Source organism: Neolamprologus multifasciatus, chromosome 22 (assembly GCF_963576455.1).
Source record: "Neolamprologus multifasciatus chromosome 22, fNeoMul1.2, whole genome shotgun sequence".
Lineage (NCBI taxonomy): Eukaryota > Metazoa > Chordata > Actinopteri > Cichliformes > Cichlidae > Neolamprologus > Neolamprologus multifasciatus.
In genome coordinates this window covers 35,775,118-35,793,640 of record NC_140459.1, presented here as the reverse complement: position 1 = coordinate 35,793,640, position 18,523 = coordinate 35,775,118, and the positions used below count along the sequence as shown (strand labels likewise).

Sequence of the window (18,523 nt, the reverse complement as noted above, 5' to 3'; positions counted from 1 at the left end):
ATTAATATATTCCATATTATGAGCCATGGATAAAGCAAAAACAATCCAGATTCTTAATAGGATGACTGGCTATTAGAAATACTTTACAAGTGCATTACCTCATTCTACAGAGCCAGGACACTGTGAAGATGACACAGTTATGCCAGGGACGCCTTTGGAAGTGCACTTGACATTAAGGAATTTACCTTTAAGTGGAGAAAAAGAGGAGACTTAGATGATATCCATAACTGTAAATTCCTCAGCACCTTAGTGCACTTGTTCCATTATGACCCACTGCTGGAGGAACATTTACTAAATATTATGGACAACAATGATTTTAAAAAATCATTGAAAACCTTTTAAGCTATCGTCTTTAGAGACAGAATGGAATACATGTACACAAACACAGTCAAAAAAATAACCTCCTTGTCAGGCTTTATTAAAAGGAAGGCAATCCTTTAACAAGAGGAAATTGTAACAGTCAATTCTCGTAGCCTTTTTATTCATGCAGATTTATCTTTTCTGCTGTAGTATTTCATTCCTCTGGATGTCCACATACTACACTATACATCCTTGCATTACAATTTTAAATGCTGCTTTCCATTTCTTTTTAGGAGGAAAAAGACGACTGACAAATGACAAATGTTCGGGTGAGTGAGGGTCTGCTCTGTCATAAAAATGCTGCAATTCTTTTGTGTTTTCTGAATTTTTTTTCCAATTTTTGTTCGTTTTTTTGGTATAGGCCAACCTCGGGTCTACAGTTACATTAAAGGGGAGACCTGTCATGCTGACCAACAGCTACTGGACCTGCTGAACATTCCTAAGAAGCTATTTATAGTGAGCGAATTCTTGGAAGAATGTGACATCATCTTTCTTTTCTGTGCAATCACCTTTCGTCTTGGAGCCAATGTGAAGGCAGCCATGAATGAGGTGTCAGGTAACATGAAGCTTGGTAACATCATGTAATCTATGTTAACTTGTTTTTAGTTTCTGTTTTAGTTATTGTAAATTAATGAGTTATCACAGATGTTTTTTAGCGTATGTTAAACAGAAAAATGTAAACGGCACTATTTTGGTTCAATTCAACCAATCTTATTTATATTAAATGGCGAGAACAGTTGTCTCAAAGATCCTACAATAATACCGAGAAAAAACTTTGACTATTAGATGACCCCCTATGAACATGCACTTGGTGACAGAGGGAAGGAAAACTTACTTTTAACAGGAAGAAACATCATGAGGAGCCAGGCTCAGCCAGGAGTACCCATTTGCTGTTACCTGTTAAGGGTGAGGGCAGGAAGACAGGACAAAAGACAGCCAGAGATTAATAATAACTAATGATTAAACATGATAAACACAGTTAATTAAATGAGGTGTAAAGAAGAAACACTCACTCCAACAGCAGCCTAGACCTATTGCAGCATAACTAAGGGAGAATTCAGGTTCACCTGATCCAGCCCTAACGATATGATTTTTCAACAAGGAAAGTTTCAATCCTTACATTGAGAACCAATGTTTCTTATATCTGGGGGTAGAGAGTTCCACAGCCTAGAAACAGAGCAACTGAAAGCTCTACTTCCAATGGTGGTGGCTGGTAATAATGCGGGCAGCAGAGTTTTAAACCAGTTGAAGCTTATGGAAGCATTTTTGGGGGAGACCATGCAAGAGAGAATAAAAATAGTCAATGCAGGAGGTAACAAAACTACCAAGAGGGTGGATGCATATTATGAAGAGAAGAGGGCCTAAGACTGAATCTTGGTGTTCGGTCTAAAGTCAGACCCCGCTGACCCCAGGACTTATTCCCGTGAAAGAAAAACAAGGCAACAGCAATCGATCGTTCACACAATAAACAATAGTTTACAACACGTACCTCCCCTCGTAACCCCCCTTGGTTACAAAGACAAGGCACTATAAGTATGTGTGTGTGTGTTTGTGTGTAAGAATGTGTTTGTATGTGTGTGTGTGTGTGTGTGTGTGTGTGTGTGTGTGTGTCCACCCTAGGGAAGCTGGTAGCCTGCAGTACCACCACCTTGGAGACGACTTTTACACACATTTCCACACTCCTCTCTGTGTGCGTGACTTGCTAATCACAACTGTTTCTAACAACATCCTAGTCATAAAGAGGATAATCTCCCCACACCCAATATATGGTTCACCCTAGATAACACAGTGAAGCAATAAAAAGGGCAGAGGAAGCTTACCAACACTAAACAGACCTTCACAAGGATGTGTCTGTGATAAAACACTACAGCCCCCCCTTAACCTCGAGAATCTGGGGAGGGGAACAAAAGGAAATTCCTTTCATCACAGAGTTAAAACAATGTAGAGATGATAAACATAAAAATGACAACATTTAACAATTCACTCTAACATTTCCCTCCTGATTTGTTATTTTTATGCTCCAAATTATGCCTGTGTAGTATATTCTCTGCCATGCACCTCTTGCTTAACATTTTCAGCGCAGGCATCATTCATACACAGGCTTCTGTCATGTCATTCATTTCAGTCATTTCATATTGTTGTAAAAGTACATAATTATCCGCATCCACACTATTGAGTTCCTGGTTCTCTTTATTCTTTATTCCACTATAATGTAGTTGTTTCCATACATTTTTTGGCACTTAACTACTCCCACAGTTTTCAGCCAATTTTCACCGTTCAAACTTTTAAAAATTCTGCTGTTTCTGCTAATGTGTGCTATGACTTTTGGTGCTCACAACTTCTATAGTTTTTGAGATTTGACAATTTATTCTGCAATATTTTTTGCCCATTTTTTCCACATCATCAGTGGGGTCACTGATTTTCCTCGCCGGGTTGACCTGTGTTTTAGCTCAATGAGATGAGCTGCCGTTCTCAGACTGGGAAGGCTCTTCAAATCCCGCTTATGGCAACATTTCTTTCAGTTAACAGTTAAGCTTTTTTAACTCTTTTCAACACAAATTTCAGCTTTTTCACCCCTTTTCAGCAACATTTTCAGTTTTTTCTGCTGTTTTCAGAAAAAAAACTCTTTTCAGCAGAAATTGTGCTCATTCACCTCTTTTGTGCGCACGTTCTTCTTCTTTCTGTCTTTTCTGCAGAAATTCTGCTCATTCACCTCTTTTCAGAAGAATTTTCCGAATTTTCACCTCTTTTCAGCACAAATTCCAGCTTTTTCAGTCGTTTTCAGCAAAAAAACTCTATTCAGCAGAATTCTGCTCCTTCACCTCTTTTCAGCAGAATTTTCAGAATTTTCACCTCTTTTCAGCCCAAATTCTGCTTATTCACCTCTTCTGCAAAATTTTCAGCCTTGTCACCTCTTATCAGCACAAATCTCAGCTGTTTTCAGAAAAAAAACTCTTTTGAGCAGAAATTCTGCTGATTCATCTCTTTTCAGCTCAACTTTCTGCTTCTTTACCTCTTTTCAGCAGAAATTCTGCTGATTCACCTCTTTTTTGCAGAATTTTCAGCCTTTTCACCTCTTATCAGCAGAATTCTCAGCAGCTTCTGCTCATTTCAGCAGAATTCTCAGTCTCTCCACCTTTTCTTTGTGAGCATGAGTTTGGCTCAGTGAGACGAGTAGCTGCCTTCAGACCAAGACGGCCAGGTTCGAATCCTGCTCAGGGCAACATTTTTTTTTCAGCAAAAATTTCTCCGTCTTTACCCTTTTCAGTAGAATTTTTTGCTTTTCACCACTTTTCAGAAAAAAGAATTTCCGTTTCTTCACCTGTTTTCAGCAGAATTTTCAGTTTCTTCACCGCCATACAACTTTTAGCAACTTTTCAACTTTTTCAGCTTTTTTCAGCAGACATCTTCAGCGTTAAGGTATCCACACAGCATTTTCACAGGAAATGCAAATTGTGTGGATGCCTGAAAGGGCATCCACACTATTGAGTTCCTGTTTCTCTTTATTGTGTGGATGCCTGAATTGAGTTCCTGTTTCTCTTTATTCCTTGTCCTATTTTATTATTCTGGTTGCTTCCGTACACTTTTTGGCGCTTAACTACTCCCTCAGTTTTTGTGCTATTTGCACCGTTCAATATTTAAAAATTCTGCTCTTTCTGCTAATGCTGGCTATGACTTTTGGTGCTCATAATTTCTATACTTTTTGAGATATTGAATTTTTTTTTTTTGCAATATTTTTTGCCCATTTCTGCCATATTATCAGTGGCCTCACTGATTTTCCTTGCCGGGTTGACCTGTGTTTTAGCTCAGTGAGATGAGCATCCGTTCTCAGACTGGGAGGCCCGGGTTCAAATCCCGCTTATGGCAAAATTTCTTTCAGTTAACAATTAAACGTTTTTAACTCTTTTCAGCAGAAATTCTGCTGATTGAACTCTTTTCAGCAGAAATTCTGCTGATTGAACTCTTTTCAGCAGAATTTTAAATTTTTTCACTACTTTTCAGCACAAATCCCAGCTTTTTCAGCTGTTTTCAGCAAAAACCTCTTTTCAGCAGAATTCTGCTGATTGAACTCTTTTCAGCAGAAATTTTGCTGATTGAACTCTTTTCAGCAGAATTTTACATTTTTTCACCACTTTTCAGCACACATCCCAACTTTTTCAGCTGTTTTCAGCAAAAACGTCTTGTCAGCAGAATTCTGCTCATTCACCTCTTTTCAGCAGAAATTCTGCTGATTGAACTCTTTTCAGCAGAAATTTAAATTTTTTCACCACTTTTCAGCACAAATCCCAGCTTTTTCAGCTGTTTTCAGCAAAAACCTCTTTTCAGCAGAATTCTGCTGATTGAACTCTTTTCAGCAGAAATTCTGCTGATTGAACTCTTTTCAGCAGAATTTTAAATTTTTTCACCACTTTTCAGCACAAATCCCAGCTTTTTCAACTGTTTTCAGCAGAAACCTCTTTTCAGCAGAATTCTGCTGATTGAACTCTTCAGCAGAAATTCTGCTGATTGAACTCTTTTCAGCAGAATTTTAAATTTTTTCACCACTTTTCAGCACAAATTCCAGCTTTTTCCGCTGTTTTCAGCAAAAACCTTTTTTCAGCAGAATTCTGCTCATTCACCTCTTTTCAGCAGAAATTCTGCTTATTCACCTCTTCTGCAAAATTTTCAAACTTTTCACCTCTTTTCAGCACAAATCTCAGCTGTTTTCAGAAAAAACTCTTTTGAGCAGAAATTCTGCTGATTCATCTCTTTTCAGCAGAATTTACAGAATTTTCACCTCTTTTCAGCCCAAATTCTGCTTATTCACCTCTTCTGCAAAATTTTCAGCCTTTTCACCTCTTTTCAGCACAAATGTCAGCTGTTTTCAGAAAAAAACTGAAATTCTGCTGATTCTTCTCTTTTCAGCGCAACTTTCTGCTTCTTTACCTCTTTTCAGCAGAAATTCTGCTGATTCACCTCTTTTCTGCAAAGTTTTCAGCCTTTTCACCTCTTATCAGCACAATTCTCAGCCACTTCTGCTCATTTCAGCAAAATTGTCAGTCTTCTTTGTCTCTTCTTTTGTGAGAATGACTTTGGCTGAGTGAGATGAATAGCTGCCTTGAGACCACGAGGGCCAGGTTCGAATCCTGCTCAGGGCAGCTTCTTTTTTTTCACCACTTTTGATCAAAAATTTCTCCATCTTTTCCCCTTTCAGTAGAATTTTTGGCTTTTCACCACTTTTCAGCAAAAAATTTCTGCTTCTTCACCTGTTTTCAGCAGAATTTTCAGTTCTTCACTGCCATACAACTTTTTGCAACTTTTCAACTTTTAAGCTTTTTTCAGCAGACATCTTAAGCGTTAAGGCATCCACACAGCATTTTCGCAGGAAATGCACATTTTTCTAGTTTTTTATTATTCTAGTTGCTTCCATACGTTTTTTGGCCCTTAACTACTCCCTCAGTTTTCAGCTGATTTTCTCAGTTCAAACTCTAAACTGTTCTGCTCTTTCTGCTCTTTCCGGCTATGACTTTTGCTGTTCATTACTATTATACTTTTTAAAATATTACACTTTTTTCCTTTCATTTGTCCCATTGAAATGAATGGGAAACTTCCACAATTCTGCTAAAACTTGCTTGTTTTTGAAACGTAACTACATGCTCATACTTTCACGTAGAAACTCCATTCAAACTTTAAAACGTTCTCAAATGATTGGGCTATTCCTGTGTGATTCAGCTTTTTCATATCTGTTACCGTTTTCATTTAATGCCTCTTTAAGTTTTCAGTTGCAGATTTGTGATTTTTCAGAAAATACATGCGTTGCTATGGTTGCTATGCAATTACCTCAGAGTGAGCACTGGTGCGTTCTGAATTTTCTCTTCATGTCTGAACAACTTCTTGCTACTTGCTCAATTTTCACTCAACTCCCACAAATTATACATCAAAACGTAGGTATCTTTGCTGACTTTACACAAAATGTCACATCATTGTTGTGGGACTTATAGAATTTTGGCAAATCTCCTCAGACCAACACAAAGTCTGAAAACTCTCCATAGAAAGTCAATGGAGAGTTTGTTCAAAATCACTGCTTGATTTCTGTAATGAGAGGCATTTTCGAATCGTCATATCTCCTTAAAGAACCGAAGTTAAGACATGAGGCTTGTGCCAATATATCTTCAGACACTCCTGACGCTTACAAATCAAGAATTTTTTTCTCATCTATTACCGTTCTGAGATGAGTTACACTTGTTTGAGGGAAGGAAATTCGTCCTTCGCTCAGATTTCTTCAGATTTCAAACTCTGGAAATGAACCACTTTTTTCTCTCGTCATATCTTTTTGATGGATTTCCACAAAGACCTGAAAACTTCCATGATTGTTCACCAACGCCTGCTGTCTCTTACGGTGAAAGAATGATATTGATGCTCCAAATAGATTTAGAGTTACAAAACGTTGTTTGAGGGGAGGTCAAGGCAGTTTTCTCTTTGCCCCTACTCAGTTAGGGTACATTAGAAGTCAAATATCTTTAATAATTCATATTTTAACTAGAAAAATTTGCGTGTGTGTCCCTCTGTGTATTTGTGTTTCCATATGTGTCCATATTTGTAATTGTGTGTATCTGCTGGCTGTTATTTATCTTTGTTTTATTGTTTTTTTGGATTTCTGTGATTTTTTCACAGTTGAACAAGTACACTTGATGGAACCTAACAATGTTCAGCAGTTTTTCAGCTGTCCATTTTACTTTTCCATTATTTCTACTTAAGTTATCACTATTATGCAAAATTGTAGTATTTCTGCTACTTTTTAGTATTTGTGCTAAATACAGTATTTCTGCTAAGTCATGCCATTTCTGCTATTTTATAGGTTTTCTGCTAAATATAGTGTTTCTGCCAAATATTATTATTTCTTCCAAATAATAGTATTTCTGATAAGTTATTATGTTTTGTTACTCTTAAGTCACAATTTTTTTGCTAAGATGTTATGTTACTGCTCCATTTCTGAAATACATTACAGAAAGCCCATGTCTCTGTCGATGTGAGCAAGGGATGCAGCTGCATTAACAGGAACAACTACATAGCCTGATGAAGTAGACAGAAGTGGCAGCTCTCATTGGTGGATTCAAATTGAGCAGATCCAGGCTTTTTGACTCTCATAGATACAGCTGAAAATATAAAGCTGAAAAAAACTGAAGAAGCCGATGTCAGTGTTTGAAAAAGTTTTTGAACTTCTAATAACTTTACAGAAGTGTGTGTGTGTGTGTGTGTGTGTGTGTGACTCAATTTTTATTCGTTGGTGACCAGCATCCATAAGTGGATTCAACTTGACCAGATTCAGACTGATTGACTGGCATAGAAACACACAGGACACTTCATGCTCTGTTTGTCTCTGTGCCCTTGTGTGTGTATGTTTGTATGTCTGTGTTTATGCTTGCATCTATGTAATGGGTTATGTATGGGCTCAAAATGTGGTCATAAATATTTTGTACTTGTAAATCAGTTTTGTATGTGTAAAAAGAATTTGTGTGTGCGTAACAAAGATTTGTATGTGTAAAAAGGATTTGTGTGTCCGTAAAAAAGATTTGTATGTGTAAAAAAATATTGTGCGTGCGTAAAAAAGATTTGTGTGTGGACTTAGCCAAAAAAAAAAACGTGCAAGTTACAAGTACGAATTTTGACCCTATTTTTCTTCCTTTCATCTGATTGGTCATGTCATGTCAATCACAAATGTAACAATCCAATCAGAGAACAGATGGGTTTGGCTGTTGGAGGGGCGCTTTTTTGAACTGCAGGTCCTTGAACGGTAATACAGTTTGAAGCTGGAGGATCTCTATATAAATATCCGATAGCAGCTAGGTCCCCTAACTTTCAATAGCTGTTGAAAGGATAAAGTTGTGGTATATCAGTGGTTAGAAATACCATTATTACTTTAGGATTAGTTTAACACAAAGTCAGGGCTGACCCAGGACAGTGCGCAGCATAAAAGTCCTTTCACATCGGACGCAGGATGTGCTGCTAATGCTAACTGCTAACTAAAAGCAAAGGATCCAGAATTTGTTGCCCTGGCTGCTGAGCTCTGTGGGGTTTTGCAGCAGCTCTACCTGTACTAGATGCACCTGCTCCTTGTCTTTTCTATCTCTGACTTTATTTCCTCTACAAGAGTTTCTGTTTTTTTTGCTAGTTCTTCATATGTTCAATAAAAACATCTATGCTAATTCATAACGAAGAAAGCTTTGTAATGAAGACTGTCATTTCCACAACACTGCCCGCCCGCACCCTGCGGTCCGCAGTGCTGTTGAAAAGGCTGTGGAAGTCCCTATATTAAACACGTAGACCTATGACACAAAAATCACCAAACTCGGACGTCCACAGACTGTTTTCTTTCGTGGTGATGAAGGAAAACGCTGGGTTGGCACGTAAAAGGGCATTTATTCCCTTCAAAGACCTGCAATTTAAAAAAAAGCGCCCCTCCAACAGCCAAACCCATCTGTTCTCTGATTGGATTGTTACATTTGTGATTGACATGACATTGACCAATCAGATGAAAGGAAGAAAAATAGGGTCAAAATTCGTACTTGTAACTTGCAGGGTTTTTTTTAGCTAAGTCCACACACAAATCTTTTTTACGCATGCACCATTCTTTTTTACACATACAAATCTTTTTTACACACACACAATTTTTTTTTACACAATTAAAGAATGTACATTATCTGGTATGTAGGTGCAGCACGTGGTGTTGAATAAGACACACAATCCTCCTTTCTCAGCCAGGATCATGTCCAGTGCTACACGATGTTGCATTACAGCAATTCTGAGAGCGTATATTTCTTGGTTTTGTCCCTCGTTGACCTTTCAGGATGCATTGAGGAACAAGCCGAATCTATTGTCCAGAGTTTGAATTCTTCAGGTACATCGGTTTCCCAGATTGAGTCATGTGGTCTGACTGTTGAAGTTGAGCGTTTTTTCCTGGATGAGGATGTTGATGTTGTTGTTGTTGTGCACTTTACAAAAGTCATTCTGAAGGTGTGGTCGGAGATCAGAATTAGTGCACTTGTTCCAGGGTGTTTCCCATAAATGCTTGTGTTAATATGCTCGGCATGTGCGAGCAGACGTAGCAGTCTGCAGTCCTGTTAAGCACGTATCTGTGTCAGGCATTTTTCAGGATGGATGTGGTCTTGTGTCATGTCCATTAGGTGGAAGTTGTTGTGCTTCCATCTTCTCAGTCTGCCTCGTGGCTCAGCTGCTGTTGGCATCAGCTGGGGTCCTGTAAGGGTGAGCTTTGCAGTTAAGGTAACCAGGAGGGTTCCCCTTCCCATGGTTGCACATAGGTCCAACACACCCTCACCTGGCTGCCCTAAAGTTGATCGGATGGAGATTGGAGTGCGGGCTTACCCTACGGGGGCCCAATCTTCACTTCCCCCCTCACCCCCTAAGCAACCAAATGTGGGTGAGACTTCCCCAATGTGCTTCCTCCTTGGTGTCGGGGCTTCTTGGGACCGCAAACTTTTTGCAGTGGCTCTGATGTATCCAAGATGGTCTCTCTGCAATTTTACAGGCTCTGGGTGTGGTCAATAACACTTGGTATGGGCCTTCTCCAATTTTTCCTCTGGAGCACCCGTATTAGGACCCAATTGCCTGGTTTCAACCTGCAAGAGACTGGAGAAGAGTCGTACGGCAGTTTGTTGTTCAAAACAATATCCTTATTTTCTAACAGTTTTGCCATCCATTCTGCCAGAGTTGTTTCTCTGACAGATTTGTCTAAGGGTTCACTTGTCACTGGTAGTGGAAAAGGTCTGCCATGAACAACCTCAAATGGTGTAAGTTTTTGAGAGCCTTGTGTTAATCTCATCCACATTTTCACTAGGCATATGCATTCAGGCCATGGTCTTCCTGTTTCTTCCATGCATTTTCTGAGTCTCTGTTTTATGTTGCCGTTAGTTCTCTCCACTGACCCTGCACTTTGTGGGTGATAAGCACAATGGTTTCTTATGCTGAACCCTAGTGCTTCAGAGACTTTGCTGATCACATCATTGACAAAATGTGTCCAATTATCTGATCTTATCAGAGTAGGGATGCCATATGTTGGGATGAAATGTTTACATAGACATTTTGCCACTGAGATTGCATTTGCTTTTTTCAGTGGATAACTCTCTGGCCATTTTGAGAATGTGTCTATAATCACTAGAGCGTATTTTGAGCCTTGACTTTCACTTAATTCAATAAAGTCCATGTGAATGGTGTGAAATGGATGAGGTGGTGTGGGGAAATGTCCTCTTTTTGGACTTAGATTTCCCTGTGAGTTGTGTGTCTGGCAAATCATGCATGTTCTCACAAATTCTTTTACCGATGTTTCGAAATTTAGAGTGTAAAAGTGTGTATTAATGATCTGTATCATCCCTGCCGATGACATATGGGTAACCCCATGAGTCACTAATGCTGCTGTTCTGTGTAGGGATTTGGGAAGTATTGGTTTTCCTTCACAAGTCTTCAGATCATCTTTTAGTTGTGCTCCACACTTTAACCATTTCTTCTGTTCTGCGATTGGTGCTGCTTTTTGTTTGTCTTTAAGGACGTCAAGTGGTATTTGCATGGTGGGTGAAGACATTAATGTGTCGACAGTTTGTTGTGCAGCTAACTTAGCTGCTTGATCTGCAAAGTTATTGCCTTTAGTTATTTCTGATTTATCTTTCTGATGTGAAGCACATTTGCATAATGCTAATTGTTTTGGCAATATTATTACATCTAATAGTGTTTTCAGAAGACTTCCATGTTGTACTGGGTGTCCAGTAGATGTAATCCTTCCTCTGTTCTGCCAAATTTTTTGCAAAGTTGTGCACTGCTGAAAAAACACACTGGCTGTCAGTGTATATATTTATATCTTGGCCTGCGTGCAATTCACATGCATGTATTACTGCTTTGAGTTCTGCACTCTGAGCGGAGTGTGAGGATGTTAGTGGTTTTGCTTCTATGACTCTGTCTGCTGTAGTTACTGCATAACCTACACAGTTTTGTCCTAGGCACAAATGTCAGCGAAACCGGGTTGTTGTGTGCTGTGAATGTCAGCACGTGGCATTGTTTCCTCGTCTAATTTTTTCATACAGCAGTGACCTTCTTCGGGTGAGGCCAAAAGTGTGCTCGGGTTTGGCTGACCACACTTCTCAATTTTAATGTGTGATTGCGACAGTAAGATTCCAACATATGAGAGTTTAAAAAAAAAACTTTGCATTGCTCACACCTCATAGCTCACAGCTCTAAAACTAGGCATCAGTAAATCATATGCCTAATCATTATGTGTCACTGTGATCCACAAGTATGATCACAAATTTGTTTCCAAACCAACAAAATAATCAAACAAAAACAAAAAAAACATACATGAGTCAAAAAGAAAAAGAAAAAAACTGTTGCCAGAAACAAAGCAGAAGTGTGAGGAAAAAAACTGAGCTCACAGAAAGCTGCATGTGTGAGCTTTAATATCATGCAGCTCCTGCTCTAAAAAAAAAACAATTAAATAAAAAATAAAAAATGTGTAGCTTGCTCATTAGCTTAGTAGTGTCCACATATTTAATTCAGCTTCTCAATCTTGTAGCTTTAGCTGTCTACAGGGTTTAGCTTATTAGTTGTCATTATAGGTTTGCTCTATATCTCAATAATGTCTCATCTAGGATGACAGGTTTTCAAGCAGGTCAAGTGCCTCTATGCACTTAATTAGTTTAGGTATTTCCTTTAATTTCTTCATCTCATATATCATTGTACTGAGTTTGAGCAAACCTTAAGCTTGATTCAGACTACATCTAACAGTTATCCACCTCACATCATAACTGACTAAGTAAGTAAAGTAAGTAAAGTAAAATTTTATTTATATAGCACATTTCTAGATAAAAGATCACAAAGTCCTTTACAAGGTAAAAAAAACAAAAACAGTCAAAAGTTATCAAAATGCAATTTTAAAAAGATGTGTTTTTAGCTGTTTTTTAAAAGTAATCACTGAGTATGCAGATCTTAAGTTCTGAGGAAGAGAATTCCACAGTCTGGCGGCAACAGTGGCAAAAGCTCTATCACCCTTGGTTTTCAGTCTTGTATACTGAATAACAAGTAGGCCCTGATCACAAGACCTCAGGGACCTACTAGGGGCATAGGGCTGTAAAAGTTCAATGATGTACGCTGGTGCTTGTTCTTGAAGAGCCTTAAATGTCAGAACCAGAATCTTAAAATGGACTCTGAATTCAACGGGGAGCCAGTGCAGCTGTATAAGCAATGGTGTTACATGAGAGTATTTCGATGTTTTTGTCAGAAGCCTTGCTGCAGCATTTTGGACAATTTGCAGTCGCTCCAGGGAGCTTTTGTTTAGACATGTAAACAGTGAATTACAGTAGTCCAATCGTGATGAAATGAATGCACGAATAACAATCTCCAGTTCAGTATGAGATACTATGGGGCTCAATTTAGAATTTTTTCTTAAATGATAGAAGCATGACTGAACCAGAGATTTGACGTGGACATCCAGGGTAAGAGCAGAAACAAAGGTTACCCCTAGGTTCCTGATAGACGATTTCACAAATGTTGAAAGAGGACCAAGAGCATTCATTATGTTAGGTACATGTCTGTCTGGAGCACATACAAGGACTTCAGTCTTTTCTTCATTAAGTTGGAGGAAGTTGTCAGCCATCCAACCTTTGATGGTTTCTAAGCACACATTTAGAATCTGCAGCTTAGAAACATCTTCAGGTTTAAAAGATATATATATAGCTGGATGTCGTCTGCGTAGCAGTGGTAGCAAACGTCCTCAAAGGGGCTCAAAATATGCTGGAGAGGAAGTAGATATATTAAAAACAATAAGGGCCCCAGCACAGAACCTTGTGGCACACCATAGGACAGGGACGTGGAAGATAACCTGTACTTAGAGACCACCACAGAAAAGTATTGTTTATAGAGATACGAGGAGAACCCAAGGCAGACCCAGATACACCAACCCAGTATTTCAGCCTTTCAAGCAAAATATAATGGTCAACGGTGTCAAAGGCTGACGTGAGGTCCAACATTAGGAGTACAGAACACTTTCCTGCATCGTTTTGCATAAGAATGTCATTGGAAACTCTAAGAAGGGCTGTTTCAGTAGAATGAGCTCTACAAAAGCCAGACTGAAATTTGTCAAAGATATTATGTTTGTCTAAGACTGCTGTAAGTTGCTTAGCCACAACCTTCTCTAGTATCTTAGCAATTAATGGTATTTTTGAGATTGGTCTGTAATTGCTACTGAGAGATGGGTCCAGCATAGGCTTTTTTAACAGGGGGTGTATAACAGCAGTTTTAAAATAAGCAGGGACTTTACCAGATCCCAGTGAGGTGTTAACTATGGTGAGCACACAGGGACCAATAGAGTGGAAGACATTTTTGAATAACGATGTGGGTAAAATGTCGAGTGAACAGGAGGATGCTTTTGTTGCATTAACTATTTTTTCCAGCTCTGATAGTGAGATGGGTAAAAAGCTTTCTAAAACGACAGGCTGAGCTGGCGTAGGAACTGACAATGCAGATGCTGATAGGGGCAATTTTTTCCTTACATTACTAATTTTTTCTAGAAAGAAAGAAAGAAATGTTTCACAGTCTTCATTAGAAGAAATAATGGCAGCAGGTGGAGCAGGAGTAATAATATCAGTAATAGTGTCAAATAATACCTTAGCATTACTTCTGCTCTTTGCAACCAGATGAGAAAAATAAGCAGCCCTCGCATCTCTAATTGCATTGTTAAAAGAGGCTAAAAGATCCTTTAAGTAAAGGAGATGAACATTTAAATGAGTTTTCCTCCATAAGCGCTCAGCTTTACGACAATCACATTTTATGGAGCGGATGTTGTCATTTAGCCAGGGTAAGGACTTGGAAACAGAAACGGGTCTCATTTTAACTGGACAGATTTCATCTAAAATCGAAAAACAATGGTTATTCAATAGATCTGTTAAGAAATCAACACCGTTTTGCGGGATAGTGTTAAATTAAAAGTATTCGAGAAATTCTCCGCTGTGGAGGAATTTATGATGCGCGAGATAATTGTCCGGTGAACAGGAGACAAAGGCTCATGAAAAGACATGTTAAAAAGAATACAGTGATGATCAGAGATTAAAAAAAAATGTCCTCAGAACAAATAGAATCAATATTCAAACCCAAAGTAAAAACAAGGTCCAGCGTGTGTCCTTTGTTATGTGTGGGGCCTGACACATGCTGGGTAAAATGAAAAGAATCCATAATGTTGACAAAACCTCTGGCAAAGAGGTCGGAGTCATCATCAACATGTATGTTAAAATCCCCAACTAAAAGCAGTCTGGACAACCTCATAGTAGAGGACAGGAAGTCGCTAAACTCTTATTACTAATATTATGTCATTACTAATGTTATCATCTTTTTTTTTAATATAACAGTAATAGTACATTACAATATTTATTTGTGTATACCACTATACTACTAATATACAACAACTTATCATAATATTTCATTTATATTTTATCATGTATCCATCAAGGGCTGCGGGTGATCTGCCGTTTCACCCTTTCCCAAGCTGGATACACTTCCCTTTTCACACACTTTTCTTGGCTGAACAATGACACAGCCTTAATATACCTTATGCATCTCTCTATTTCATTTAATATGTTTACGTGTGAATTATCTGCTTTCATTCATTCTATTCATTCCGGGCATGGTCGTCATCCCAACTATGTTTCATTATTAATACCAATTTACAGGTTGTTATCCTTCCTATTATTAGTTTGAATATGTTAGAGATAAGCTCTAATTTAATTTAGCCTCTTGTTTATTCCACTTTATTCCACTTGTATTTATATCTATTCAGTTGGGTCCGTATCCAGCCCTTTTTAAACTTCTCCTTTGATCTCTAATTTCTCACTTCGCTAGGGATTATTATGTTAATCCTGATATGGGTGAGTGTATAATGGGTGGTGCTGCAGCTGTGGCTGCAGGAACGGGTGGTGGATTAATAAAAGGATTACGAGGACTGCACAGTGTCTCATCTTCTGGTTTTACTAAACTGGCAGTTAAGTTCTGTTTTTCTGACTGTTTATCTTTTTTCTGTTGTTTTTTCTTTTTGTTTTCGTCTCGCCTAAATGCTTCTTTTAAAGAGCCTCCTTCAGATGTGTTAATGCTCAGGGGCTGCATTTTCCTTCCCAAGTGGGACATTTTGTTTTCTTAGGATTTCTCCATCTACATGCACTGATTTCTTTTCTAACCACTGCTCCTCAGCAGTGAGTTTTGTGGGCTGATTCCCCATTATCACAGAACTGCAGAGCTTTCTCTGGTACTAGACTCAGGGGCGGTGTCTGACACGCCCCTTCTACTCTGCGCTATTCACGGAGCGGTGTCAGTTTTATGAGGCGGAACTCAACCTTTCCCCTTTGTCACCAGTACGTGGGCTTTTGCAGGATACACAAAGAAAACAATAAGAAAAACAATGGAAGTAGTTCAGCAGCGTATTGTGCTGTAAAATCAACTTACTTCCAAACACACATATACATACACACAGATAGACATTTGCGCGCTAATTTGTCACGAAGTATTTCACAACCACTTCTAAAACCACTCTAAACACAGTTCCTTGTGGCGAACTTAAACCTTATTTGTTACGAAGTATTTGACGGCTACCTCTAGAACCACTCTAAACACAGTTCCTTGTGGCAAACTTAAACCCTATTTCACGCGTTTATTTCAAACCCTTGCGGCGGGTTAGACCCAAACAGTGTTTTCTCACCCTCAGTCGTCTTTTGCTGGTTGTCAGGTCGTCTGGCTGAATCCCAGCGTCGTGGACCAGAACTAAATCACCGGCCTGGACCCGAATGTCACATCCCAGGTCTTTCACCTCTACCTGGAGAGGGCTGTCGACAGACTTCGGTGCTGGCTTCCCACGACGTCAGGATACAGCAGTCAGACCTCATTGGAGTCACAGAAACGTGTCTGTTTTTTCCATCGCTAAGCTTGAAGGACCAATTTAAATGACAGGGGATTTCTTTAAATCACCCTGTAGTTCTTCAGCTAAGACACCTGAATTAGAAAACACAAACACTGCAGTTGTCTTTCACTCGCGAGGGCAGTCATGGATGCACGACCTGCGTCTCATCACTGTCTGCGTGCTTTATTTATAATTGTCTGTGTCTCTGTGTGTGTGTGTGTGTACAAAAATAACAACGTCACTCAGAGCAATGGGTTTTTCCCTTTTCTACATCTGTATGTTCTCTGAAAACAGGAAGCGGTTAGTAGCTGAATAAGTTAATCATCACAAAAGTTAAGAGGTGAAAAGTCACGTAGACATGTAGACTGCTTAGTGATCAATGAAAAGCACATCTCATGAAGCTGATCACATTATATAAAAACAATTTTCCTTTGACAGATATACTTTTCTTTCTTATTCTCATATAAAATATTTAGCTTTTATTAAATAGTTATCTGAATCTTACAACCAAAGTTTGTATAACAATACATAAGATTGGCTGTAGACCATTGTTAATCATTCAGAACACTGTGTAAAAATAACAAAAAACAAAAAGTGAATGCAAAAGTGCATAAATATTTATTTTACGTGATTGATGTGTGTGGCAGGGCGTGGTCTGCAGTGCCGCTGCAGGGGAGGTGGACCCACGGGCGTAAAGTCTGTGCTCTCTTGGCTGTTTTTTTGAGTGTGTGTTGTGCTGTGAGTTGAAAAGCTACAGCTGGCTGTGCGGGTACACCAACCATGGTCCATAACGTAATGCTTCAAAGCGTGTTCATGCAAACATTGTCGGGTCTGCCGTGGTACAATGGGACTTCTGCTCATGAACCTGTGTGCACAGCGTCTGCAAATCTGGGCTGTAGGAAGTCACCTCATCTTTACACAAAACTGTAAGCTGTCATCTGTGAGGCGCGAGCTGTGATTGTTTTTACCATAGTTCATGGTGGAGAATGGCTGCTCTGCTGAGCTTTGCTCTCTGTAGCTGTATGAATGGCAAACTACACTGATTAGCAGCGGCATAGGCACACTTAAAATTTCTTCTGAAATTTTCGCTTTCTAGTTATTATTATTCTCCATCTTCCGCCTAAAATTTCGCCGCGTAACTTGCCCCAAAATTTTGAGACATGGTTCACATATGTTATATTATTTTGTGCGGCTGGATCTGGAATGGTGTGCTATGACTTTTGGTGTTTATGACTTTTATAGGGTTAGGGTCCCTCTGTTCATATTCCCCACATCATATTTCAGTGGCCTCAGGTTCTTCAGCGTCCTGACAATCCGAGGTCAACTGACATAATTTCACCTGCTAAATACACAGAAAATCTTGTTGAAGGCCACACAGTTTGCACAACAGTAATATTCCCCATTAAGCACTTTCTAAACACGTTATAACAATGTGCCATCAGTAAATTATAAATTTCTTGTCCAAATCTGCACTTCTGGACAGACCTGACCACTTTATTTAATTATCTTGTATTTTACCATTATATATTTTACCAAGTAATTCTTCTCAGACACTGCTATGTTTCCTTCATTGAAAGCCTCAGACACACTGCCAGACAGGAAGCTTCTATGTCAGCACTGATTTCAGCTAATTTGCATACTGAGTCATATCTCAAGAAGTTGCCTTGACAAGAGAAATGCCTATTTAAAACATTACCACATGATTAAATTCTTTTTATTTTACTTTAGTCACTTCTTTTGCTCAATCGGCACAAGAGCACTTCCAATTCACTATTTTAAAACTACTTTAAGCTTTTAATCACTAGTTTTTCCTTTTTCCTTTTCACAAAAATCACTCTATTGTCATGGAACTTTCCTGAGTTATTCCTCAACTTCAAGCTATAAGTATGTTAAATCTAGCATTTATGTCATGTATTCACATTCATGAATGTAAGCATGTCTTCATTGTGTTTATGTTATGTGTTCATATTAATATTGAGTGTAAGCTGATCTTCATTGCATATGTGTTTTTATAATCAGGTTTAAATCATGCATCACTGCACTGAGCTTTGGATTCAAACTGTCTCACTTCTGCTTCTCTCTAGAAATAATTTCACATGTAACAGTTTGTATATGTGTGTTTTCTATTGATTCAGGTACTTGTTAGTTTATTTCTTTCTTTATCTCTCTTTTTTTTTTTTACGTTTCTATTGTGATGTTCTGGACATTTCTAAACCTCCATGAGTTCAGTCTCAATCTTCA

General features: G+C 38.7%; 1 protein-coding gene and 1 long non-coding RNA gene across 6 annotated transcripts in view; one reads left to right on the top strand and one right to left on the bottom strand.

Moving 5' to 3' along the window:
• LOC146493941 (uncharacterized) overlaps positions 1–18,523 on the top strand; it is a 48,471-nt gene that overhangs the window by 4,364 nt on the left and 25,584 nt on the right. Inside the window, exons 6-7 of the mRNA XM_085148597.1 lie at positions 594–629; positions 722–916. Coding sequence (XP_085004723.1) covers positions 594–629; positions 722–916 — 231 coding nt within the window. The remainder of the gene's footprint in view (positions 1–593; positions 630–721; positions 917–18,523) is intronic.
• On the bottom strand, positions 2,826–6,804 carry LOC146493942 (uncharacterized). Of its 5 annotated transcripts, none has more exons than XR_014871935.1 (4): positions 5,287–6,803; positions 4,568–5,235; positions 3,183–4,261; positions 2,826–3,013 (listed from the first exon to the last, which is right to left on the bottom strand). It is a non-coding gene; the product is annotated as an uncharacterized LOC146493942 (long non-coding RNA). The 5 variants fall into 5 exon arrangements; XR_014871938.1 differs by lacking the exon at positions 2,826–3,013 and having other exon boundaries at positions 3,039–4,261; positions 4,568–4,843; positions 4,951–5,235; positions 5,287–6,802; XR_014871937.1 differs by lacking the exon at positions 2,826–3,013 and having other exon boundaries at positions 3,040–3,342; positions 3,404–4,261; positions 5,287–6,804.